Source organism: Phragmites australis, chromosome 13 (genome assembly GCF_958298935.1).
Source record: "Phragmites australis chromosome 13, lpPhrAust1.1, whole genome shotgun sequence".
Classification (NCBI taxonomy): domain Eukaryota; kingdom Viridiplantae; phylum Streptophyta; class Magnoliopsida; order Poales; family Poaceae; genus Phragmites; species Phragmites australis.
The window spans coordinates 14,383,476-14,406,529 of NC_084933.1; the positions used below are offsets into that span (position 1 = coordinate 14,383,476).

General features: G+C 46.9%; 2 protein-coding genes and 1 pseudogene across 2 annotated transcripts; all 3 read left to right on the forward strand.

Annotated features, from left to right (window-relative positions):
- Positions 1-665: 665 nt before the first annotated feature.
- On the forward strand, positions 666-4,845 carry LOC133887727 (probable metal-nicotianamine transporter YSL5). The gene is made up of 7 exons (XM_062327694.1): positions 666-1,124; positions 1,358-1,530; positions 1,759-1,856; positions 2,372-2,509; positions 2,890-3,079; positions 3,348-3,477; positions 3,711-4,845. Exons 1-7 carry the CDS (start codon positions 746-748, stop codon positions 4,646-4,648), a joined length of 2,046 nt encoding a protein of 681 aa, XP_062183678.1. The 5' UTR covers positions 666-745; the 3' UTR covers positions 4,649-4,845.
- Positions 4,846-4,956: 111 nt separating this feature from the next.
- On the forward strand, positions 4,957-7,279 carry LOC133887730 (11-beta-hydroxysteroid dehydrogenase 1A-like). The gene is made up of 6 exons (XM_062327696.1): positions 4,957-5,487; positions 5,782-5,974; positions 6,071-6,156; positions 6,303-6,434; positions 6,536-6,700; positions 6,828-7,279. The coding sequence occupies exons 1-6, from the start codon at positions 5,149-5,151 to the stop codon at positions 7,116-7,118; spliced, it is 1,206 nt and encodes a 401-aa protein (XP_062183680.1). The 5' UTR covers positions 4,957-5,148; the 3' UTR covers positions 7,119-7,279.
- An 11,973-nt stretch (positions 7,280-19,252) lies between these two features.
- On the forward strand, positions 19,253-23,045 carry LOC133889434 (11-beta-hydroxysteroid dehydrogenase 1A-like; annotated as a pseudogene).
- The last annotated feature ends 9 nt before the right edge of the window (positions 23,046-23,054 follow it).

Here is a 23,054-nt window from a genome sequence, read left to right on the forward strand (position 1 = left end):
TAATAAATCACACTATAATTTCTACAACTACACGAAATTTATAAGCTATTCTAAATTATTTCTAAATTTTCTAAACTATTATAGACTATTCTAAAATTTTGAAATGACTCTAAAATTATTTATAAAATTCCTAAACTATTTTAAAATTATTTCTAAAATTTTTAAACCTCCTCCTCCCTTCCTATTCTCATCTCCTCTCTTCTCTCACGTGCTCGTGGATCTACTCATTGGAATTGAAAAGATCAAATGGGTGACTCCCCTCGCCCATTATACAGGGTATCTATCGTTACATGGCCTGTCGCTACATGGAGTAACGACAGGACCTATAGGCATGCCACATGTCGATAAATACTCTATCGCACTGCCAATTAGAATTAAAGCGGAGGCTCACCACTTATAGAAGGTCCAAATGACAATATGTACCTATCGATATTTCACCTGTCGATAGATTTCTTGTCAGTATTTTGCCTACCAACAGGGTACTATTTTAGCAATTTTTCAAAAACTGTTTTTTTTACAGTTTTCTATTAAATTAATATTATTTTTAAAAAATCGTCAAGTGATTAAGGAGGTACTCCCTAGTCCCTACAATGAAAAAATAAGTGACGTTTTGGCTAACAATATCTTGTGTTCTGAGATTGAACATTAAAACGATATGAGTATATTCTTCTGGAGAAGTGTTTTTTATAAATGTCTTTTGTTGAGCTTGAACAGTTGAAGCGCTACCCCCTACTCCTCGCCGGAGATGCCGCCGGAGACCTCGCCGCCGACGCCACCTCCCCCTGCCCCTCACACCCTCGCCTCCCCGCTCGGCATACCCGTCCCCGCCCCCACCTTCCCGCCCGAGCCGGCGCCCCCGTGGCGGGACCAGCTGACCCTCCGGGGCGTCGCCGTCGCGGCGGCGCTGGGTGCGCTGCTGTGCGTGGTGATCCACCGCCTCAACCTCACCGTCGGGGTCATCCCGGCACTCAACGTCGCCTCGGGCCTCCTCGCCTTCTTCCTCTCGACCGCGTGGCGGGCCGCCGCCGAGAGGCTAGGGTTTGGCGGCGGATGTCCGTTCACGAGGCAGGAGAACACCGTCATCCAAACATGCGCCATCGCCTGCGCCGGCCTCGCCTTTAGCGGTACGTGACTAGGGTGTGAATTATCACTTATGTCCCCTCATTTCAGTTGATTTTTGCGTACGCTGCGAAAAGCGTGAATTGTCATTAGAGGCAAAATGTCACATTGTTGCTCAGCATGTTGCGAAAGCGTATGCTTGGGTTAGTTTTCAAGTTGTTAATACAATTCAAGTTGTCTTCGCTTTAGCAATTTACTGTGAATTCTTGTGTGATTAATGGACATTTATTCTTTGTAGGGTGTTCAGCCTCGTACATCTTTGCGATGGACAGGAAGACTTATGAGCTTGTGGGACCAGACTATCCGGGCAATCGAGCCAAGGATGTTAGAGATCCTTCACTTGGTTGGATGATCAGTTTCCTGTTCCTCATTGCTCTCCTCGGGCCATTTAGCGTTGTCGTGCTGCGGAAGGTACCTTTTTTATTCTTGAAAAATCTTGCAAGAGGAGGATATAAGAAAGAAATGATGATATTCACATTGTGCTCACACATTTTCATCAGCTTTATCTTCATAATTGTTCAGTACATGTTTATACATTTAAGATTAAACCACTCAAGATGTTCACACACTTTTAGCCCTTAGTTATTAATCTGGTGTGTTGCTATTTCCTAAAAACAGGTTTGAAACTTGTCACTGCAGGTAATGGTGATTGATTACAAGCTTGCATTCCCTGGTGCGACAGCTACAGCTCTGATGATTAATAGCTTGCATGGAAAAACAGAAGGTGATCATGCAGGGTAAGGCAACAGGTACTCACCTAAGTGATGAAATAAGGACATCATGCCTTTTGTGATTCATGGTTGCAAGTATTTCATCACTGATTCAGAAACAAGAACTCTTTTTACTAGAGAACCAACCACAAGAATATGTATCTTGATGAGTTAAAGCATGATTGCATATCGTACATACTAATGATTTTTTTTAAAAACAATACATAAACCTGTGAATTAGACAATTCCCAATGCATGAAAAAAGGAACAAATACGATCTATATGGCTAAAAAACAGATATACTAAACTGTATCTATTAGAAATTAGACAGGAATGGATCAAATACTTTATCTCTGCACACTGTTAAGCCACATCCATGCTTGGCCCATTTGCTCTTTGGTGTCAGCACCAAAGGACCGATGTGCAGACAGTGTGGTTATTTTGTACCCTAACAAATGTTGCCACATGTCCATATATGATTGTAGGAGTTCTAAAGTTATGTTTCTGATTTCACATGCTTGTGTTATTCTATTATTTTGCAGGAAAAAAGTACATTGTCTTGTAAAGTACATGAGCATTAGTTTTGGCTGGAGCTTCTTTAAGTGGTTCTTTAGTGGTGTTGGTGACTCTTGTGGTTTTGGCAATTTCCCCACATTTGGGCTTGATGCCTTTAAGAATACGTAAGTTCTCATAGTACCATCCCCCCCCCCCCCCTCCCAACTTTTCATCACATAGTTATTGCTGTGATTGTCCACATCAATTTACTGGTTGATTGTGATAACCTATGAATGGTATTTGTCCGATGTGTTTATTATGGATAGATCTTTTATTCAGCATTTTCTTTTGAGCTGTGTTTTTATCTAAGTCAGCATTGTGATTTTGTCATTAGGCTGCTTAGATAGCTGTATTTTCTCAAGATTTTTAATGCTCATCAAGGAAGACTTAAGATTGATTGACTCACCATAATATAGATATGCCCAAGTCCTATAATATATGAGATGTGTGAGGAAGTCAAGAAAACATCATTTTATCTGAACTTTTCTTTTTTGTATTCTGGCAGGTTTTATTTCAACTTCAGTCCTAGTTATGTTGGGTTTGGTCTTATTTCCCCCCATATTGTGAACTGCTCGGTTTTCCTTGGGTCAGTCATATCTTGGGGTTTTCTTTGGCCATTTATCAGCGCACAAGCTGGACACTGGTACCCAGATAACCTTAGTAACAGTGACTTCAGGGGCCTGTATGGGTACAAGGTATATTCCTGTTTTCTTTGTATTCAATAAGTGTTTTTTCTCTTCTGTTGCAATCACGCTAGCTGAATCTGCAGCTATATGTGAAAATTGATTCTTTTTTATGAGATTCTCTCGCAAACTACTGTCCTGCTGTTAGTAGTCAGTATGATTAATGCACATGGGTCTCTGCAAGTGACTTCTGTTTCATGGATCTGGATAATGATTTTTTAACCTGCAATATTATTTAAGTGGTCATGCCGTCATGCTTGATTTCCTCATATTCCTGCAGGTCTTCATAGCCATTTCTATCATACTTGGAGATGGCCTCTACAATTTAGTTAAGATATTTGTCATCATTGCTAGGGAATTCTGCAATGTGCAATCAAAACAACATGATCTGCCTGTTCGAGCTCTGGAAGGTAACATGTTACTTCTTAGTTGTGATGCAATGCGTTCACCACATGCTGTGAGATGAATTTGTGGCATGAGAGCATTACTTGTACAATATATATAGGTCATTTCCTATTCCCTATTACAAAATGCTTACCTCTTCTTCGCTTTTAATGCATATTGTGTTTTATACTTTTATTGCTTTCAGCATACCATCTTCCCTAGTTATTTGTCCAATGTTAGTCTCATGGTATTTTTGCAGATGATGAAAGCTCTGAACAATTAGCAAATGAGAAATTACAAACTGAGGTATTCCTCAAAGATAGCATATCTCCTTGGTTTGCTGCTTCTGGTTACATTGTACTCGCAGCAATATCCACCACCTCTGTGCCCATCATATTTCCCCAACTCAAGTGGTACCTTGTCCTCTTCTGCTACTTCCTTGCTCCTGCCATTGCCTTCTGCAACTCCTACGGGATGGGTCTCACGAACCTGAACCTCGCTCCCACCTATGGCAAGATCGCCCTCTTTGCATTTGCCTCACTCGTTGGCAGTGATGGTGGCGTCATTGCCGGCCTTGCAGCATGTGGCATCATCATGTCAATCGCCTGCTCCACAGCTGATCTCATGCAGGACTTCAAGAGTGGGTACCTGACCCTCTCCTCGCCGCGGTCGATGTTTGTCGCCCAGCTGATCGGCATCGCGCTTGGGTGCATCATAGCCCCACTCACACTGTGGCTCTTCTGGACGGCCTTTGACATCGGCGACCCTGATGGCGAGTACAAGGCCCCCTTCGCCATCATGTTCAGGGAGATGGCCATTCTCGGGATCGAAGGCTTCTCTGCGCTGCCATCGCACTGCCTCGAGATCTGCTGTGCTGCCTTCATCCTCGCACTGGCCATCTGCCTCCTCAAGGACATGACACCGGCAAATGTGTCTAGGTTCATCCCCATACCGATGGCAATGGCCGTGCCATTCTACGTCGGCGCCTATTTTGGCGTGGACATGTTCATAGGCACGGTGATCTTGTTCGCCTGGCAGAATATGAACCGGGAGGAGGCTGATGGTTATGCAGTGGCAGTGGCGTCCGGGTTGATCTGTGGAGATGGGGTCTGGAGCATCCCTTCTGCTGTTCTGTCCATCCTGGGAGTGGAGCCACCCATCTGCATGTCCTTCAGGCCCTCCTCTGCTTCCAGGTGAGATGGACCGAAGTTTGATTCTCTAGGCCATGTGTATTGTGTTTGTACCATTGGTGAGATCCTGTAAATACATACAAAGTAGGCATTTGCTGTACATCCTTCTTGTGGGTACATTCATGATTGTACAGATTTTAGGGCACTAGATCCATTGTTCCTCATGAATTGTATGAAACGAGATACACCCATTGCCTTTACTCCTCCTTTAGATGCTTCATCTCTCAATTATTCAAAAACATCACCGTTGATAATTTTCTCTTCCAAACGAGTAAACGTAGGATCTGTTTGGAAAACACGTTTCACACAAAATTACACTGTAATAGTTTCCCAAGAAAGGCCACATATGGAGTATTGTGTCAACATTTTTATTCTCTCGCGCTGCCGACTTGATCACAGGCCACCTGTTCTGTTCAGAAGTTCACAGGTAGCTCTCCGCCTCCAGGACGCCATTCCACGTGCCCAGCCCTCTGTGACGTGTCGTGCTGGGAGGACACATGCAGGTCCATGGAGCTCCACTCTCCATCTCGTCTCTCTCACATGACACAGGATTGTAGCACAAGACCAAATAGTGCAGAGGTGAGCAGCAGGAGAAGGCGGGCAGCCATGGAGATGCTGAGCATGCTGAAGGTGGGGTACACCATCCTGCGCAGCGAGACGCCGGCGACGGACCTCGTCAACACCTTCATGGACTGGGCGGCGCGACGGTCGCTCGTGCTCTTGGCCATCTTTCTCCCTCCTTACTACGTCTACAAGCTCACCACGTCAGCGTTCGCTGTCGTCACGCCGGAGAAAGTCGCTGGGAAGGTCGTGCTCATCACCGGCGCCTCCTCCGGCATCGGCGAGGTATGCCAGTTTTTCTGCACGCCTATCTCTGGTGAAACCGTTTATATACTTGACATTGAAAACTTTTATTACAAAGCAAAATTTCATGTCTCCAAATGCAGAGGTAAGTAATTTACAGATCTTTATAAGCTGCGGTATCAGGCATACTGAATAATTTTCACTCAAAAAAGACATACTGAATAATGCATGGTAAAATTCTAGTGTCACTGCATATTTGCATTGAACTACAGATAAAGTCTGAAATGAAATATGAATGGGGTAGGAAAATTATTTGACCATGCTTCTGTATTCCAGCAAATAGCTTACCAGTACGCAAAGAAGGGAGCAAGACTTGCTCTAGTGGCGAGGAGGGAGGGAAGCCTGCGTGAGGTGGCTGCAAAGGCGAAGGATGCCGGCTCACCGGACGTTCTTGTCGTTGCAGGGGACGTTGCAAATCCAGAGGATTGCAAGGGGTTTGTCCAGACCACAGTCGAACACTTTGGCCGGCGTAAGCTATATATGACTATTGACTGGTTTTCTATACTGATACAGCAAATGAAAAAAACAAACATGATTTGATATTTAACTTCCGTCCTTCTTGTAGTGGATCATCTTGTGAACAATGCCGGTGTAGCAAATGTGTGTTGGTTAGAGGAAGTACCAGATGTTGCTGATTTCAAGCAAGTTCTGGTACGGTTAATCCCCTGTTCTTTGGACTCCTCAGAGTGAATGAGGATCAGTTGTGTTTCTCAACTCAATTCTAGACAATGTAGGTCAAGCTGCCTCTCCAATTGATGGTTCTGGATATCTGATCTGTTCGTGGCTTCGTGCTGCAGGCCGTGAACTTCTGGGGCGCAGTTTATCCAACTCACCACGCTCTTCCTCATCTGAAGAAGAGCGGTGGGAAGATCTTCGTCAACTCCTCGGCCGCGGCGGTGTTGGCAATGCCAAGAATGAGCTTCTACAATGTACATTTATCGACAATGTGCAACCTTTTTTTCTTTTCTTGTGTAGACTATGAGCTTGCGTGCAGAATGACCTGATCTTCAACTTTGAAAAATCATTGCAGGCCAGCAAGGCTGCCGTCCTGAACTTCTTCGAGACGCTGCGAATTGAGCTCCGCGATGAGGTCGGCATCACGATCGCGACTCTGGGGTGGATCGAGTCGGAGATGACCAAGGGGAAGCACCTGTCGAAGGAAGGGACGGTGGAAGTTGACCAAGACATGAGGGATGTGAGTGCTAGATCTATATATGATGTATTTAAGGATTTAATTTTTTTGAAGGGAATATTTAAGGATTTAATGCAAACTACTCTGAAGTCTGAACTCCTAATTTAAACCATGTGTTTGGATTGATCAGGCTCAGGTCGGTTTGTTCCCGGTGGTCCGCGCCGAGCGGTGCGCCGAGGCCATCGTCGACGCCGTGTGCCGCGGCCGGCGCCACCTCACCGTGCCAATGTGGTACCGGGCGCTGTTCCTCTGGCGGATGCTCGCGCCGGAGGTGGGGGACTTGAGCCAGCGGGTGTTCTATCGTCGCACCGCCGGCACTCGGGGCAACCAGGCGAAGGCGAAGAGGTTCCTGGAGGTCACCGGCGCGAAGGGGGTGCTCCAGCCAGCGTCGCTGCAGAGCTCAGATATCAAACGGGAGTAACTAGGTAGTTAAGACGCTGCAACTGTCGAGTTCGTTGCATGCAGGCCTCTTGTGGATGAGGCAGAAAAGTTTCGCCGTCGTTTGCCCGGTACCTCCAAATAATGTGTAGAGCGAAATCAATCTCTGCTAAATAAAAAAGTTAGTTTTCGTGTCATTTTTTCTCTCTACTCTCTTTTTATCTAATAAAAAAACGTTCGTCCTTCAGTTTCTCCGTCTCGTTACTAGCTAAGATATAAATCTATTTAAATATAAATAAATAAATAAATTAGTATGAAAATTAGCAAATAATTTTCTCTTTTTTAATCTATCTAAAATTAAGCTATAATATCATTTTCGACATATTCATTTGGTAGTCCAATAGCACTTCCAGACGTATATATATTTTTTTATAATTTAAGTTTATGTTTGATATTATCGTGTCTAACTTTTAGGTTTGCAGAATATTTACGTAAATGGACGAGTGATCGATCGGCTGTCACGTTTATGTGGCGTCTTTGTGCCTTGCGCCAAAGTTTTCATCTCCTTTTGTTTTTTTGAATGATCTACCTCGCACAAGAACGATACACGTACCGTACTTCCATTTCCTAGGCATGCACATTACATGATTCGAAATTTCGAATAGTATTTTTGTACTACAGTTTTGCCACGTTTTTCTCTTCCAAGCCAATAAGCAGCAGACTGCAGACACGTCCCCCCCCCCCCCCCCCCAACATCCAAAACAGATTTGGAAACACAACACTGCCGGGTGGAGCATCTTACCATTTTAGTGGGATTTCATTTGGGGACGTTCAATTCGTTTTAGTTTGAAAAGTCGTGCCAATCCAAATAAAATTGTAAAACTTTCGGTTTCAGAATAATATTGCAAACTTCAATTCAAGTGGGGTTCCAAACTCTCACCTAGAAATCAAATTTCCATGTGCAAAATGCAGAGATTTTCAACACAAGGTTTAGATCTTTAGACTATGGGACACTAGATTACGGTAAAATAAGTAATTCATATGTGGCTGGAATATTTTTTTAATAATATTATTTTATTAAAATTTGAAAAAATAATAGCTAAATTAAAAAAATTACAAAAATAGATATCTGTCGGCACAAGAATACCGATAACATGCATGGCGCTGGGCTTGGGAACCTGTTGGCATGTAAGAATACCAACAGGTTACGGGCTCGGCTAAACAAGGGTGTCGCGTAGGTTTTGCGTGGAGCGTAGTTGCCTGTCAGCATTCCGAATGCTGACAGGTGACACATTATGGTCTGTCGGCACTTGGAATGCCGATAGTGGCACGTTAGGCCTATCGGTATTTTGCGTGCCGACATGCCTTTATATATTCCACGGTTAGCGATTTCTCTCTCACGCATGACCATACACAGCGGGTAGCGATGAGCGGCGACAACGAGCAGGTGGCAACGAGAGGCGCAGGGCGACGGGCGAGCGGCTTCGGGCGGTGGGCAGAGTGGTGCTGATATATATTTTTCTTTTTTTAAATAGTTAGAATTAGTTAGAAATTTAGAGTAGTTAGGAAGTAGAATTAGTTAGAAATTATAGCTGCAGGATATTTAGAATAGAAATGGAGTAATATTTTTGACAGCAATATATTTAGAATGGTATAGTGTGAATTGAAAGAGTATGTTAGCGGTGATATTTGATGGTTATGTAGAATACAAGTGATGAGATTGGATAGATTTTGTGGTCGTAGCTGTTGTATGTTGATTATAATTATTTAACCTAACAGAGTATAGTATAGTTGTTGAATCAGGTATATCGACCATAGTGGGGTTCAAGATTTTTTTACGGCCCTGGATATGTCATGCATTATGACAGTGGGGTGGATCTCAGTAACTTTCAGTATGTGGACACATAATTAGATAGTCTGGGAGAGATTCAATTGTCCCAAGTGTTAGGTTGGCTGTATAATCTGTTGCAACTTAGTCCGGCACATCAGCGGTTGATGATGAAGGTTCTGATTCCTAGACGTCGAGAAACCGGCTGGCAGAGGGAGCTCTTGGAGGTTACATGTTCGAAGCAATATCAACAATTTATGTCAATGGGGTTGAGATATGGTTGTTCCCACTATATCCTTATAGAAGCGAGCGATGTTGGGTCTACAAAAGCTGGACCTAGCATCGTAGAAGTTGTTGGTGAAAATACTGTCCATGAGAAGGTACAGGAAAGTGTGGTTCTGGAGGTACCCCTACAGACTAGTACACCGGTTGAGCTACACCGGTTGAGCAGGACGAGGCACTAGTGGACCAGATGGAGGAAGAAAACAACGAGTTTCACACATTTGTGGACTCAGGTGCAGGTATCCCGGAAGAATGGATGAATTTTGCTTTGGAGAAGTTGACGGTGAATGATGGACACAAGTCGGCATGGGAGTATGATTCCATCGTGGTGACCAAAGACCAGATGTTTTATGACAAGATCTATCTGCAGTATGCAGTGAAGAGATGGTGTTTCTCGGAGGCGAGGGAGTTCAAGGTGGTAATATCTAATCCTTGAACATACGATGTAAAATGTTTAGCTGAAGGTTGCACTTAGCGAGTTCATGGATTCTTACCGAGGTGTGACACAATATGGTTAGCGTCTATTGTTAAGCCACATACTTATAATTTAAGCTGGCCTCTGTGCGCGTATAGGAACATGAGCGCTGATTATGTTGCAAATGTAATGTACCCAGAGATTGTGAAGAAGACTAGTATGTCTCCGTTTGGAGTTATGCATGCTATCAACACCATATTTAGGTACGAGATTTCATATGATAGAGAAGAGGTTTGGCACATATAAGAACTCATATCACAACTTACCTTCACTGCTAGACATTATTCAAGGCAGGAACTGGGGCACATGCATTGCTACTCATGATTTTGTCAATTAGGATGGAGATCGAGTCCTTCAGCGAACGTTCTAATCGTTTGGCTGTATGATTGAGGCATCCCAATATTGCCAGCCGGTGATGTACGTGGACGGAACATTCCTCACAGGCAAATACAAGGGGCAGATACTCACAGCTATCGGGGTTGATGGTGAGAACCAGGTTGTGCCTTTGGCTTTTGCATTCGTCGAACACGAGTCTACGGATAGTTGGTTGTGGTTCTTGCAGTGGGTTAAGAGAGGTGTTGTTGGTAACAGGCCTAACGTGTGTGTACTCCATGATTGTCATGCTAGCTTGCTGAACGCTATCAACACATTATAGAGTGGTGCGGGCGGGGTATTACCGTGGCCAGATTTGCATAGCCATTGGTGCATGCAGCATCTCAGAGCATACTTCTACAAACAATTCAGGAGCGAGAGGTTGGTGTATCTATTTAAGAAGCTGTGCAAGCAAAATCAAAAGAGGAAGTTTGATGGACTGTGGGAAGAGTTGGATAAACAAAGTGGTAAGCACATGGATGAAGTTTTGAAGAAGCCAGCTGTACCGAGGGAGGAGGAGCCTGAGGGCCTTGAGCCTTTACCACTTGAGCCGCAGAGTGTGACCAGGAGAAGAAATGGTGGAAGGAGGGTTAATTGTTTCTCTGACTGGATCAAACACGAATCACTGGAGAAATAGGCACTCATTGCGGATACCGATGGTCCACGTTATGGAATTATGACAACTAACCTCATCGAGGTTTACAATTGGGTAATGAAGGGGAATAGGTCACTGCTATTTGTGGCAATTGTGGAGGGAGTTACTCATGAAACACAGTGGTATCTTTGAGAGCGTTACAGTAAGGCTGTGCTACATATAGGCAACCCGCAAAGGGTGTACACGGGGAAGATAACATCTTATATGGAAGAGAAGAGCAAGAAGGGCTAGTCACATAGAGTTCATATTGTTGGTAACCGTCAGCATGTCGTCGAGGTGATGTTGCATGACAAGGGTGGACTGGGTATCAGAAGGCATGAAATTACAATAGAGCACAAGTTGTGGCCAGCTCATGGTATAGTTGTAAATGTGCAGATGTATTTGATGGTACCATAATACCCCCGAATATGCCAGGAATGTGGCAGTTGGTGGGGTGAAACTGTAAATCCTAGCGTGGAGTGGTTGAGTACAGGCTATAAATAGGTTAGCACTGTAACTGAGGTGACAGAGGAATTAAGATTATTTCACCCTCTGATACATATCACACTTCGAAGCCTTCGGCTTCCCCTCTAGATCGAAGGCCTTCCTTGTCTGGGGACTTAGGTTTCAACAGTTGGTGCCGACCGTGGGGACTTACATGGCGAAGGTGCTGGTCATAGGACTAAACAGTGCCCATAGGTCATGGCCATGAAAGAAATCTTAGCAAAACAATCCTTCGATCATGCAAGAATCGTGCATCATGCCACACATTTCAGGCAAGGCGAAGCGTGGAAAAACAATCAAACCCGCAACCCAAGCATAACGTTCGCTAACCAGTGGCGACCAATGGTTACGTCGACACACCAATATACCCCGCCAGACTAGACGGCTAGCCAGTTGGCTTTCCAAGGAGAGCTACCTCTGCCTCCACCAAGACCAACGAAGCCCCCCCCCCCCCGGGAAACCAGCAGATCGATGAGCACAGTAATCGTTGGCAATCTCTGGAGGATCCAATCAGGAAACAGAATCGAAGAGGCAGCGAAAAGAATATGTGCGAAGAGTTAACCATGTTGGTGTAGGGCCAACTTATGCCCATTCAAGGTGGTCCGATGTGCCCATTACCTTTTCACAGGAGGACATGAGGGTTCTAGATTACCCACATACGGATGCCTTCATGGTTACGGCAAACATTTCAGGAAATGAAGTGCACAGAATTCTGATAGATGGCGGAAGCTTGGCAGATATCATCTTTGCTGATGCTTTCGACAGGATGGGTTTGCAGCGAAGTGACCTTCACCAGGCTGGGTCCCCGCTACTAGGCTTCGGGGGAAAGGCAATCAATGCTTTAGGGAAGATAGCAATCCCGATGTCATTTGGCGAAGGGTCAAACTTTCGAAAGGAGGATATCACCTTCGATGTGGTTGATATCAACTATCCCTATAATGCAATATTTGGACGAGGAGTCCTGAATACATTCAGAGTAATACCGCACCATGCATATCTATGCATGAAGATGCCTAGTTCTTGAGGTGTCATAACGGTGCTCGAAGATCAACAGGTGGCCCGTAGGATTGAAATGGGAAATACTCCAAGCTGGCGAAATGTCCACGTAGTGGATGGACCTTCGACGGATCATGAAGAGCGTGAAGAGCAACCGAAGGTACATAAAATGGTGAAGGCTAGACCAGAAGGACAGACCAAGAAAGTCCCACTGTGTCCAGACAGGCCAGACAAAAAAGTCATCATCGAGGTAGAAATCACAGAAGAAGCTCAATGAAGGTTGATAATGTTCATTCGCAACAACGAAGATATCTTCGCCTGGTCTCCGAAGGATTTGCAAGGAGTCAGCAGAGAAATCATTCAACACACTTTAAATGTAGACCCAAATGCGAAGCCAAAGAAGCAAAAGCTTCGGAAGAGAGGGAAGAGGCAGCTAAGGCTGAAGTGCAGAAGTTGCTTGACGCCAGTGTGGTGCACGAAGTATTGCATTCGGAGTGGCTGGCAAACTCAGTGCTAGTCAAGAAAAGTAATGGCAAGTAGAGAATGTGTGTAGATTTTATAGACCTAAACAGAGCTTGTCCGAACGACGACTTTCCACTGCCACGAATTGATCAGCTGGTGGACTCTGCTGCTAGTTGTGAGATGTTGAGTTTTCTGGATGCGTACTCTGGGTACCACCAAGTTTGGATGGCGAAGGAGGATGAGGAAAAAACAAATTTCAGAACCTCCTTCAGTATATATTGCTTTGTAAGGATGACCTTTGGCCTTCGGAATGCTGGCGCCACCTTCGCGAGGTTGGTACAAACAGTGCTGAATTCACAGCTAGGGCGAAATGTCTTAGCATACATCGATGACATAGTGGTCAAAAGCATCAGAAAGGACCATCACCTCGAAGACCTTCGGGAAACTTTCTGAAACCTGCGAAGTGCAGGCCTAAAGCTGAACCCTGAAAAATGCGCGTTTGGGGTGCAGTCTGTAAGGTTACTGGGCTTCTTGGTCTCAAAAAGGGGCATCAAGGTGGAATCCCAAAAAATTCAAGCAATAATTGACATGAGACCCCCGCAGAGCAGGAAACAATCACAACGCCTGGTAGGCAGGTTGGCAGCGCTAAACCGGTTCATCACAAAATCAGTCGAGCGAAGCCTACCTTTCTTCAAAACGCTAAAATGCTCTGACCCCTTCAAATGGGGCACGGAGCAGCAGGAAGCCTTCAACGAGTTGAAGAAATATCTATCGAAGCTCACGGCCTTATCCAGCCCCGATCCCGAGGCTGAGTTGTTGCTATACATAACAGCATCCCCTTCGACACTAAGTGCCGTACTCGTGCAAGAAAGGCAAGAAAATAACAAGTTGCAACAATTTCCGGTATACTATGTGTCGGAGGCTTTGGCGGGCCCGAAGACGTTCTACTCCGAAATGGAAAAGGTGGCCTATGTGCTATTAATGGCATCGCGGAAGCTTCGCCATTACTTCACGGCTCACAAGATTACAGTGCCCACCTCCCTACCCCTTCGTGACATGTTTGAAAATCGTGAAGCTACAGGGAGGATTGCAAAATGGGCTGGAGAGATTGCACCATTCATGATAGTTTTCGTTGCAAAAACATCAATGAAGTCTCAGGCATTAGCGGAGTTCGTGGCAGATTGGACGCCGCAGGCCGAAGCTCCAGAAGAAGTACCGTTAGACCCGGTCTGGATCGCATATTGTGACGGAGCCTGGGGGGCTTCGGGGGCTGGTGTGGCGGCAGTGTTGTCTTCGCCTTCGGGAATGAAGTTGCGATATGCTACCAGGCTCAAGTTTTGATCGACAAACAACATTGCGGAGTACGAAGCAGTTCTCCTTGGCCTTCTCAAGGCGCGAGCTTTGGGCGCCCGGAGGGTATTGGTAAAGACGGACTCTAAAGTGATAGCAAGCCAAATTGACAAGACATTTTAGACGAAGGAGCCAGAACTAGTCAAATACATGACAGCGGTTCGAAGCATGGAAAAACACTTCCTGGGATTCACAGTCAAGAGCATATCAAGAAATGACAACTTCGAGGCTAATGACCTCGCAAAGGCCGCAGCGCAAAATCTGCCGATACCGCCAGATGTGTTTTATCAGAAATCGAAGGTGCCAACTGTAGAGGCCTCTTTGCAGAAGGCACGCTCAATCGCTATAATTGAAAACGAAGATTGGTGCTCTCCCATAATGGCCTATCTTCGCGGCTACTATGAGCCCGAAGATAATGTCGAGGCGAAGCGCATGGCCCAGAGAGCTAGAAACTACTAAATTGTGGGGGGGGCGACTTGTACAAGATGGGAGTCTGTGTACCAATGCTGTGATGTATATCGCAGGCAGAGGGGCAAAACTTGCTGAGAGAAATACATAGAGGATTGTGTGGCTCACACGTAGGCACTCGAGCCCTCGTCGGAAAAGCATTCAGGCAAGGATTATTTTGGTCGAAGGCGGTCTACGATGCGGAGTATATAGTCCAAAGTTGTACATAGTGCCAGTACTTGGCGAAGGGTTCAAACAGGCCTTCAACAAAGACACAGCTCATACCATCGATCTGGCTGTTAATGCGGTGGGGAATTGACATTGTCGGACAGTTACCAGCTGCCCCAAGAAACTTGCGTTACGCTATCATCACAGTAGAGTACTTTTCCAAGTGGGTGAAGGCAATACCGCTGGTGAATGTAACGTCAAAAAATATCCAAAAATTCTTGTGGCAGAACATCGTCTGTCGCTTCAGAGTTCCACATGAAGTGACCGTTGATAACAGCACGCAATTTGATAGCGAAGGGTTCAGGCAATTCTGCGAAGACCTGGGAATCAAAGTCCACTCCGCATCAGTGTATCACCCACAGTCAAATGGAGCCGTGGAAAGGGAAAACGACATTGTTTTTGCTGGTGTCGCAAGACGTCTGCAAGGCCTGCCGAAAGGAAAGTGGGTGGAAGAGTTGCTGAAGGTCTTATGGTCCGTAAGAACAACGGTACAAGACCGACTGGGTTCACACCATTTCGTCTGCTCTTCGGCGAAGAGGCAATGACTCCGGAGGAATGTAAAAATAGATCATTTTGAGTCACAAATGAATCAGCACAAAGTGAAGAATTGACATTAAAAGATGCACTGGAGGAAATGAGAATACATGTTGTCGAAAACTTGACCAGATATCAGGAGGAGACTAGAAGATGGAGAGACAAGAAAGTATCCCCAAAGGACTTCACCCCTGGGGATTTGGTACTGCGAAGACTCAACAATGCTTCCGCCATGAGAAAATTGCAAAGCAAGTGGGACGGACCCTTCTTGGTGAAGAGGTCGTTAAGGCCCGGATCTTATCACTTGGCTACTGTCGAAGGTGATGAGCTCCTGCACACTTGGAATGCCGACAACCTTTGCAAGTTCTATGTGTAGTAACCGAGGAAGTCTTCGCATCAATGGGTGAAGAACATGAACCAATGCAACATTTATGTAATTTTGTTTTCCTTTCATTTTATCAAAATAGTGTACGGGCGCTGTACTCTTTTCCTCACAGGGGGAACCCTTCGTTAGGGCGTGAGGTTTTTAATGAGGCAGCGACCTTTGTAAACCCTCCAATATATATGGAAATACCCCCAAGAAAGCGTGTACTTTTGTTGAGTATGCATAATTCATCGTCGAAGTGTTGAAGGCCTTCAAAAAAAGGAAGCACACCAATCGACATGAAGCGCGTCGAGAACTCGTCATAAAAGTCGAGGTATGAAATGTCAAAGAAAGACATCTTACCCTTCGACTTTGGACGGGCGCAAACCCGTGGTGAAACTTCGATCATGGGTTGCTTCGAAGTTCTCCACATTTTAAAGAATTTCTTTTTGCAGCATCCTCACCTCGATGGCAAAGTAATTATGATCGAGTTACGCATGACTGTCTGTAATCCTTAAAAAAAAGGGGGGAAACGAAAGAAACAAGCCGAAGTGCTGCTCGACCTCAAAGAAGGCGGTGCACCTCTCGGCTAAGTCAGGGGCTAAGAGTGCCTGCCCCCGCACCTTAGGAGAAACAAACCTTCGGAAGAAAGAAAAAAAAGCCAAAGTGCTGCTCGACCTCAAAGAAGGCGGCGCACCTCGGATAAGTCGGGGGCTAAGAGTGTCTGCCCCCGCACCAAAGGAGAAACAAACCTTCGGAAGGAAAAAAAAACGAAGTGCTGCTCGACCTCAAAGAAGGAGGTGCACCTCTCGGCTAAGTCGGGGGCTAAGAGTGCCTGCCCCCGCACCGAAGGAGAAAGAAACCTTCGGAAGAAAAAAGCCGAAGTGCTACTCGACCTCAAAGAAGGCGGCGCACCTCTCGGCTAAGTCGGGGGCTAAGAGTGCCTGCCCCCACACCGAAGGAGAAACAAACCTTCGGAAGAAAAAAGCCGAAGTGCTGCTCGACCTCAAAGAAGGCGGCGAACCTCTCGGCTAAGTCAAGGGCTAAGAGTGCCTGCCCCCGCACCGAAGGAGAAACATACCTTCGGGGAAAAAAAACTGAAGTGTTGCTCAACCTCAGAAGGCGACACACCTCTCGACTAAAAGTTGGGGGCTAAGAGTGCCTGCCCCCGCACCAGAAAAAAGGGCCGCGAGCGCCTACACCATACCGAAGGCACAAGATACCTTCAAAAACAAAAAACAAAAACAAAAACAATAAAAAGGGAAATCGAACGAAGAAGCACGACGTTAATCCCAAAATATGGGAAGTCTACAGGAAAAAATGAAAAATTGAAAAAATAAAAGTCGAAGCCTGGATAACCATCGCTACGAAATTTGCGATAGCGTTTATGATCAATAGCAATTACAATGCGAAACCAAGATATGCACTACTGCCGAAGGTACCTGTGGCTTCAAGGTCGGGGGGGGGGGGGACGGCGTTCTCCGAATGATGCTTCACTTGCGTTACTGCCGAAGGTCCCTACAGCTTCAAGGTCGGGGGGGGGGGGCATTCTCCGAATGATTCTTCGCTTGCGTTACTGCCGAAGGTCCCTACGGCTTCAAGGTTGGGGGGGACGGCGTTCTCCGAATGATGATTAGCTTGCGTTGCTGCCGAAGGTCCCTACGGCTTCAAAGTCGGGGGAGGACGGCGTTGTCAAGATCACACTTCACGCGCGGTGCTGTTGAAGGTCCAAATCAATAAGGACCAACTCGATAAGCATAGTATAATAAAAAAACATAATAATTGTTTCAACATTCTTTATTCCGCAAAATCATCAACATCAGGATCAACAAAATCCTTATACCATCGGCTAAAGACAAATTGAAAGGCTATGCCTTGACTGGCATAAAAAGGCAACGCTGGATCCAACGTAAGAAGATGAAGAAGTGGTAGACGAAGATATAGGCAAAGTGCTCCAGCCTTTGATATGTCGCATTATTTGTGTAGAAGGCCCTCAGCGGTAACAAAATTGAAACTGGCGGGGCAGGAACCCACAACTATCGTCTTTTGGCTCAGGCTTCGGGTCGATGATAGTATGCGGAGCCTCAACGTCTCCGCGTGCAATCCGACGGGACTCACGCTCAACCCTACGGGTCTCTAAAACCGAAGGGCTAAAAGACTTCCAAAACGCTTTGGATTTGTCATTCATCACGTCATAAGACCTACACTTCGCCCTCCAGTACCTCTCGAAATAGATAGTTAGATGGCGGCGGTAGAAGGAGTCCCAGCAAGACCAAGACATGAAAAATTTGTCCCGCATCATAGTGATGGGAATAGCATCTTCGGCTACCTGCACAGTGTCCGAGGGGACGATCTGTGCAGGGAGCGAAGATAGTCAAAACATTTAACAACAAACAAAATTGTATATATTACATAATGCTTCAATCGATAACAAAATGTTCAAAACCCAACACGACGCTTCACGCTTTTTCTTCACACCTTCTCAGGTTCTTCAGCCACTGCGGTTGTCACCTTAGTCAAAGGGTCCTCCTTCGCTTTCGCTTGCAGCAAAAAGGTTCAATGAATGCACAGACAGCAAAAATCCCGACCCTCTAAAAAAAAGCAAAAACACGTACTCGCTGGCGATTGATTTCCGCCTCCCGGAGGGCGAGCTCGTGGCTGTGTTTACACCAATAATTGGTAGTGAATGACCATGTAGTGGCCTTCGATGCCCTCGACACGGCCGGAGTTGACATATCCGATGGGTAGCAGAAGGTGGATTTTTGAAGCGCAATGTGATGATCACAGCCAGTCATCTCAATTGACTGTGCTAAACTCCTGGCTGAGACCATGGCGTAGAAGTCACCGTACAGCTGGGCCACAGGCAAAAGGCTTCTGCTGGTTTCGCTGATCCATTCAATAAGTCCACCCAGTCCAATAAGGTCAAGCGTTGGAGACAAGGCCGAAGCACCGATTCCATCAAAGGTATTGCTAATGGCTTCGCAGGATGCAATGGCCTTCGGCTCCAGTTCTCCAAGCACATTGAGGGCATCCTCGGATAGCGCCTTTGCCTCGTCCAACTCTTCACGCAGCCACTGCGTTTTAGCTTTTTCAGTGGTGCAAAGGGCTTGCAACTCAGAAACTTGAGCTTCGGATGCCATTAGATTCTACCGAAGGCATGTGACCTCTTCCTCTGCGCTCTGTTTGCCTGAGCGAAGGGAGCTCACTTCTTTTTCAAGCTGCTGCAAGTGCAAATCAGCCTCCCTCACTTGTCGCGCGAACTCCCATTTTTGGGCTTCGGCCTTCTTCGCCCGGGCCTGAAACATGTCCCTTTGCGCCTCTGTATTTCTTGCGCGGGCCTAGAAATTCTCCACCTGCTTGCGCTGAGCGCGCGAGATAAGCATAGCCTGCAATAGCGTGCGGGTATGAGAACGAATAACCAAGGAAACAATGCAGGACAGTAATAAATAAATAAGCATAATAAACTATATACAAATACCTTCGCAATGGCCACGTCGGAAGCGTCGATGAGCTCAGTAGCAGGCTTTCGCGCGAGAGAAATCTCAAGCTCAGGTAGAACGAAGGTGCTAAAAATCTTCTTCGCATCATTGACCTCCCCCGAGCTTGGCTCAAACGATGAAATCTTGAAGGCTTCGGCTTCAATAGCCTTCACGTCGAGTAAGCTGCTGTGACTCATAAGTACCTTTCCGCCACGACGGGGCATGGGCGGCGAAGTTTCCTCTTCAGTCTTTGTGGCTCTGTGGCCACCGGATGACTTGTCGTCAGAGGAGGAACTTGAAGACGAAGAGGAAGACGGTGAGTCAGCTATTGCCTCAACATTCTCGGCTCCTTCGGCCTCAGATTCCCCTACCGCTGGCTCAGTGGTCACGTGCAGATCCGAAGGCTCCTCGTCGTCGTCACTAAGAATTAGCATGGGAAGGTCTATGCGCACACAAAAGGACAACTTCGGTGAAGAGGAGCGAGGATCCTGTGTGCCCTTCGGGGGCTCCTATCGAATGGGTACAGCGCGAAGGTCGTCGAAGGCCACTTCGCGAGGTCTCTTCCTTGGGGCAAGTGCTTTCTTCTTTTTGCCCCCTTGCGGTGATGGGTTTGCGTTTCTTTGCTTCCTCTGGCTGCCAGCAGCAGGTTCTCCGTCGATATCGGCGGTCGGGGAGCCCTCTCCGCTTTGATCTGGTAAGGGCGCGGTCACTTTCGGTCTGTCCTTATAGGCAAGACCTCGAAACTCAAAAATCCGGTTGAGCCACCGACCAAGACCTTGGTCAACGCATAGCTGGGCTTCGCCCTGAGTGAACTTCCTGAGCAGCATCATGGCCTTAGCCTCCACTTCAGCTACCGTTAGGTCTGCCACAAAGAAAGAAGTGTAAGCAAATGACAACCAAGGTGCATTTAGGAACATGATAAAAGATAATACCTATGAAACCTTGGAGAGCAGGATGAGGGCGGCAGAACCCTCCGGCCCTTTGTCACCAAATTCCGGGATGGTCCAGTCCCGACTGAGGGGCCATACTCCGGAGGCCACAAACTCTTCTACGAGATCACGCATTGACAGATACTTCGCACACCTGGTGAAGGCCTCAAGTGCCGGCCTTTGAGAGGCCTTCAGCTGCACATCAGGGGCGCGGTCCCCCTTCACTTCTTTGCACTTGGACACAAGAAACTCTTCTCGGTCCACCTTGTGGTAGAACCACCACTACGTCCAGTACTTCGGCTATTTATTTTTGTACACCACGACTGGCGTGGTCAGGCCAACGCGGTAAGTAAAGTTCAAGCATCCATAGTTGGCTTCTCTTTGCACGCTCCAAGCAAAGACCGGTTTCGGCTGATGGTGAAGCCTGTGGGCTGCGCCGAAGGCCCTGGCTGATGCCTTCACTCCTTTGGAATGGGTCGCCTAGGCGAAAAGGCCAAGCCGAACAATGGCGTTTGGTGTTAGCTGATGCAGTTAGACTTCAAACAATTTCAAAACTTTCGAGACCATGTCATCGCAAGGAAAGCGGAGCCCTGCTCGGAAGTAGTCGACGAAGACTATGGCTTCGTCATCTTCGGGCTCCGGAGTCTCGTGGCTCCCCAGGAGTCTAACCTTCGAGACATCACTAATCAAACCCTCTCTTACCAGCCCAACCAAGACCTCCTCGTCCACCTTAGATTGTCTAATCTAGTAGGTCTTTGGACGGTTTGCCTTGCACTTCAGAGCCATTCGCGCTGAGCTTCGGAAAGAAAAGATCCTGTGAGAGACTTCGGAAAGAAAACCTTCATACGAGAGCTGCAGCTTCAGTGAGTTCAAGCGATAAAAATTGATCCACCGCGTGGAGCATATTTATAGCGATAAAAATAGGGGGTAACGGCGGTTAAAATGAGACGCGTCGGAAGTTGAACCGTAGCCGTAAAAGACATTTCGGCATGAAGCGAAGACATTTAACGTCCTCGATCCGATGGTTCTGTAAGGGTAGAATGGTCATACAAACACAAAAATACAAACAAAAAATAATAAATAATAGTCAAAATGAACAACATGAGGGGGCAATCTGCTAAAAAGTTAAACTAGCCCCCAGGGGCCTTCGACGGGCCGAAGGGGACGGCGTTGAGCTATATCATCCAATTTACAGGCTCGGCCCTTCGAAGATGAACCTTACCTGTAGGGGGCTACTGTTGGGGATGATCTCTCGTACCCCTTCGGATGGCGAGTCGAATTTCGCTGGTGGTTGAGCACTGATGAATATTGCAGTTGTGTTTCAGGAAGTACAGGCGAAGGCTCTGACGATCCTTCGATCGGAGGCCGAAGGTCGATCCGCGACGCCAACTACCAACATAGGTGAAGGCTCTAGCGGGCCTTCGGTCAGAGCCCGAAGGTCGACCCGCGGCGCCAGGGATCAGAATAGGCGAAGATTCTGGCGAGCCTTCAGATGGAGACCGAAGGGTGACTCGAGGTGCAACGCCAAGGCTGGCCGAATAAATTATTTGTACCGGATAAATTGAGGCTCACGTCATTATAAAATTTAAAATTGCAATCAACATTTAACATAAATAATTATAAGATTAATTAAAGCTCACGACATTGCAATATTAAATCTCAAACACTTATATTAGTTGAGTGCTCTGTACTCAGTCTTATGCTCCTAGACCCTACACATACTTAAAAAAAAATAGACCGGATCACATAATAGTCCCGGACCCACTGGACTACCCTTTGAGTCTGCCCGTGGTTGACGCTCGGCTCGCCGGGCGTCCTCGTCTTGCCGGCCGACGTCTCAAAGCCCGACGAGTGCGACAAGTTCGTCGACGACACAATCCGCTACTTTGGTAGACGTAAGTCTGACATGATTTTGCTGTTTAGCGAGCATCGGCCAAGGAAGCATACACTCTGACGGATGAACTAGTTTGATCAGTCTCTTATATCCTGCTCCTCCGAGCACTGGTTGCGCACATAGTTAACCAAAGATATTTTTTCCCTGAAAGGACAAAGTTAATCTAGAAATTTGCGATGCATTTGCAGTGGACCACCTGGTGAACAACGCATCGATCTGGCAGGTGTGCAAGTTCGAAGAAGTGGAAGACGTGAACCACTTCAGAACACTGATGGTACGACTCGATCCCATTTCTCGCAACTGTTTCTGAGAGCACTTCAGGCCAAAGAACAACGATCTCATCTCTAATCAATTGTAACGTTGTTTCTTGCATGCATGTAGGACATCAACATTTGGGGCCATGTGTACCCAATTCGGCTTGCCATCCCTCACCTGAAGAAAACCCAGGGCCGGATCGTCGGAGTCACCTCCAACTCGTCCTAGCTACACATTCATCGGAAGAAATACCTTGTACAATGTCGGTGCTCAAATCCTGCTACTTAGTATTCTAACATAAATACCATCCGAACTACGATATGAGATTGCTGCTAAACATATGGTATGGAACTGAATTGCGTATGTTTGCAGGCTAGCAAAGCGGCAGCGCTCAACTTCTACGACACCCTGCGGATGGAGCTCGGCGGCGACATCCGCATAACCGAGGTGGTGCCCGGCGAGGTCGAGTCGGACGGAGATCACAAAGGGGAAGATCCTCACCAAGGAGGGCGAGATGAAGGTCGACCAAGACGAAAGAGATGTATATGTATACACTCAAATAACGCCACTGATCACTCCATGCATCTTGCTGATTTGGTACTGCCTAACTACCATAACAAAAAAACATGCGTTGTGCTGCTCCAGGCGATCCTTGGGCCGACGCCGGCGGAGCGCGTCGGCGAAGTCGCCGAGGACGGTGGTGCGGGACGTGTGCCGGGGCGCGAGGGTCGTGTTCGAGCCGAGGTGGTAAATGGGGGTGTACCTGATCCGTGTCTGCCTCCCGGAGGTCCTGTCCTGGAACTCCCGGCTCCTGACCGTCTGCAGGATCGGCACGTCAACCACGGACACGCTGGGGAAGCGCCTGGTCGACCTGCCGGGCGTGCGCCGGATCGCGCAGCCGCCGTCGCTCCGGTCGCCGGAGATCAAGGATCAGTGAGGCCCCGGT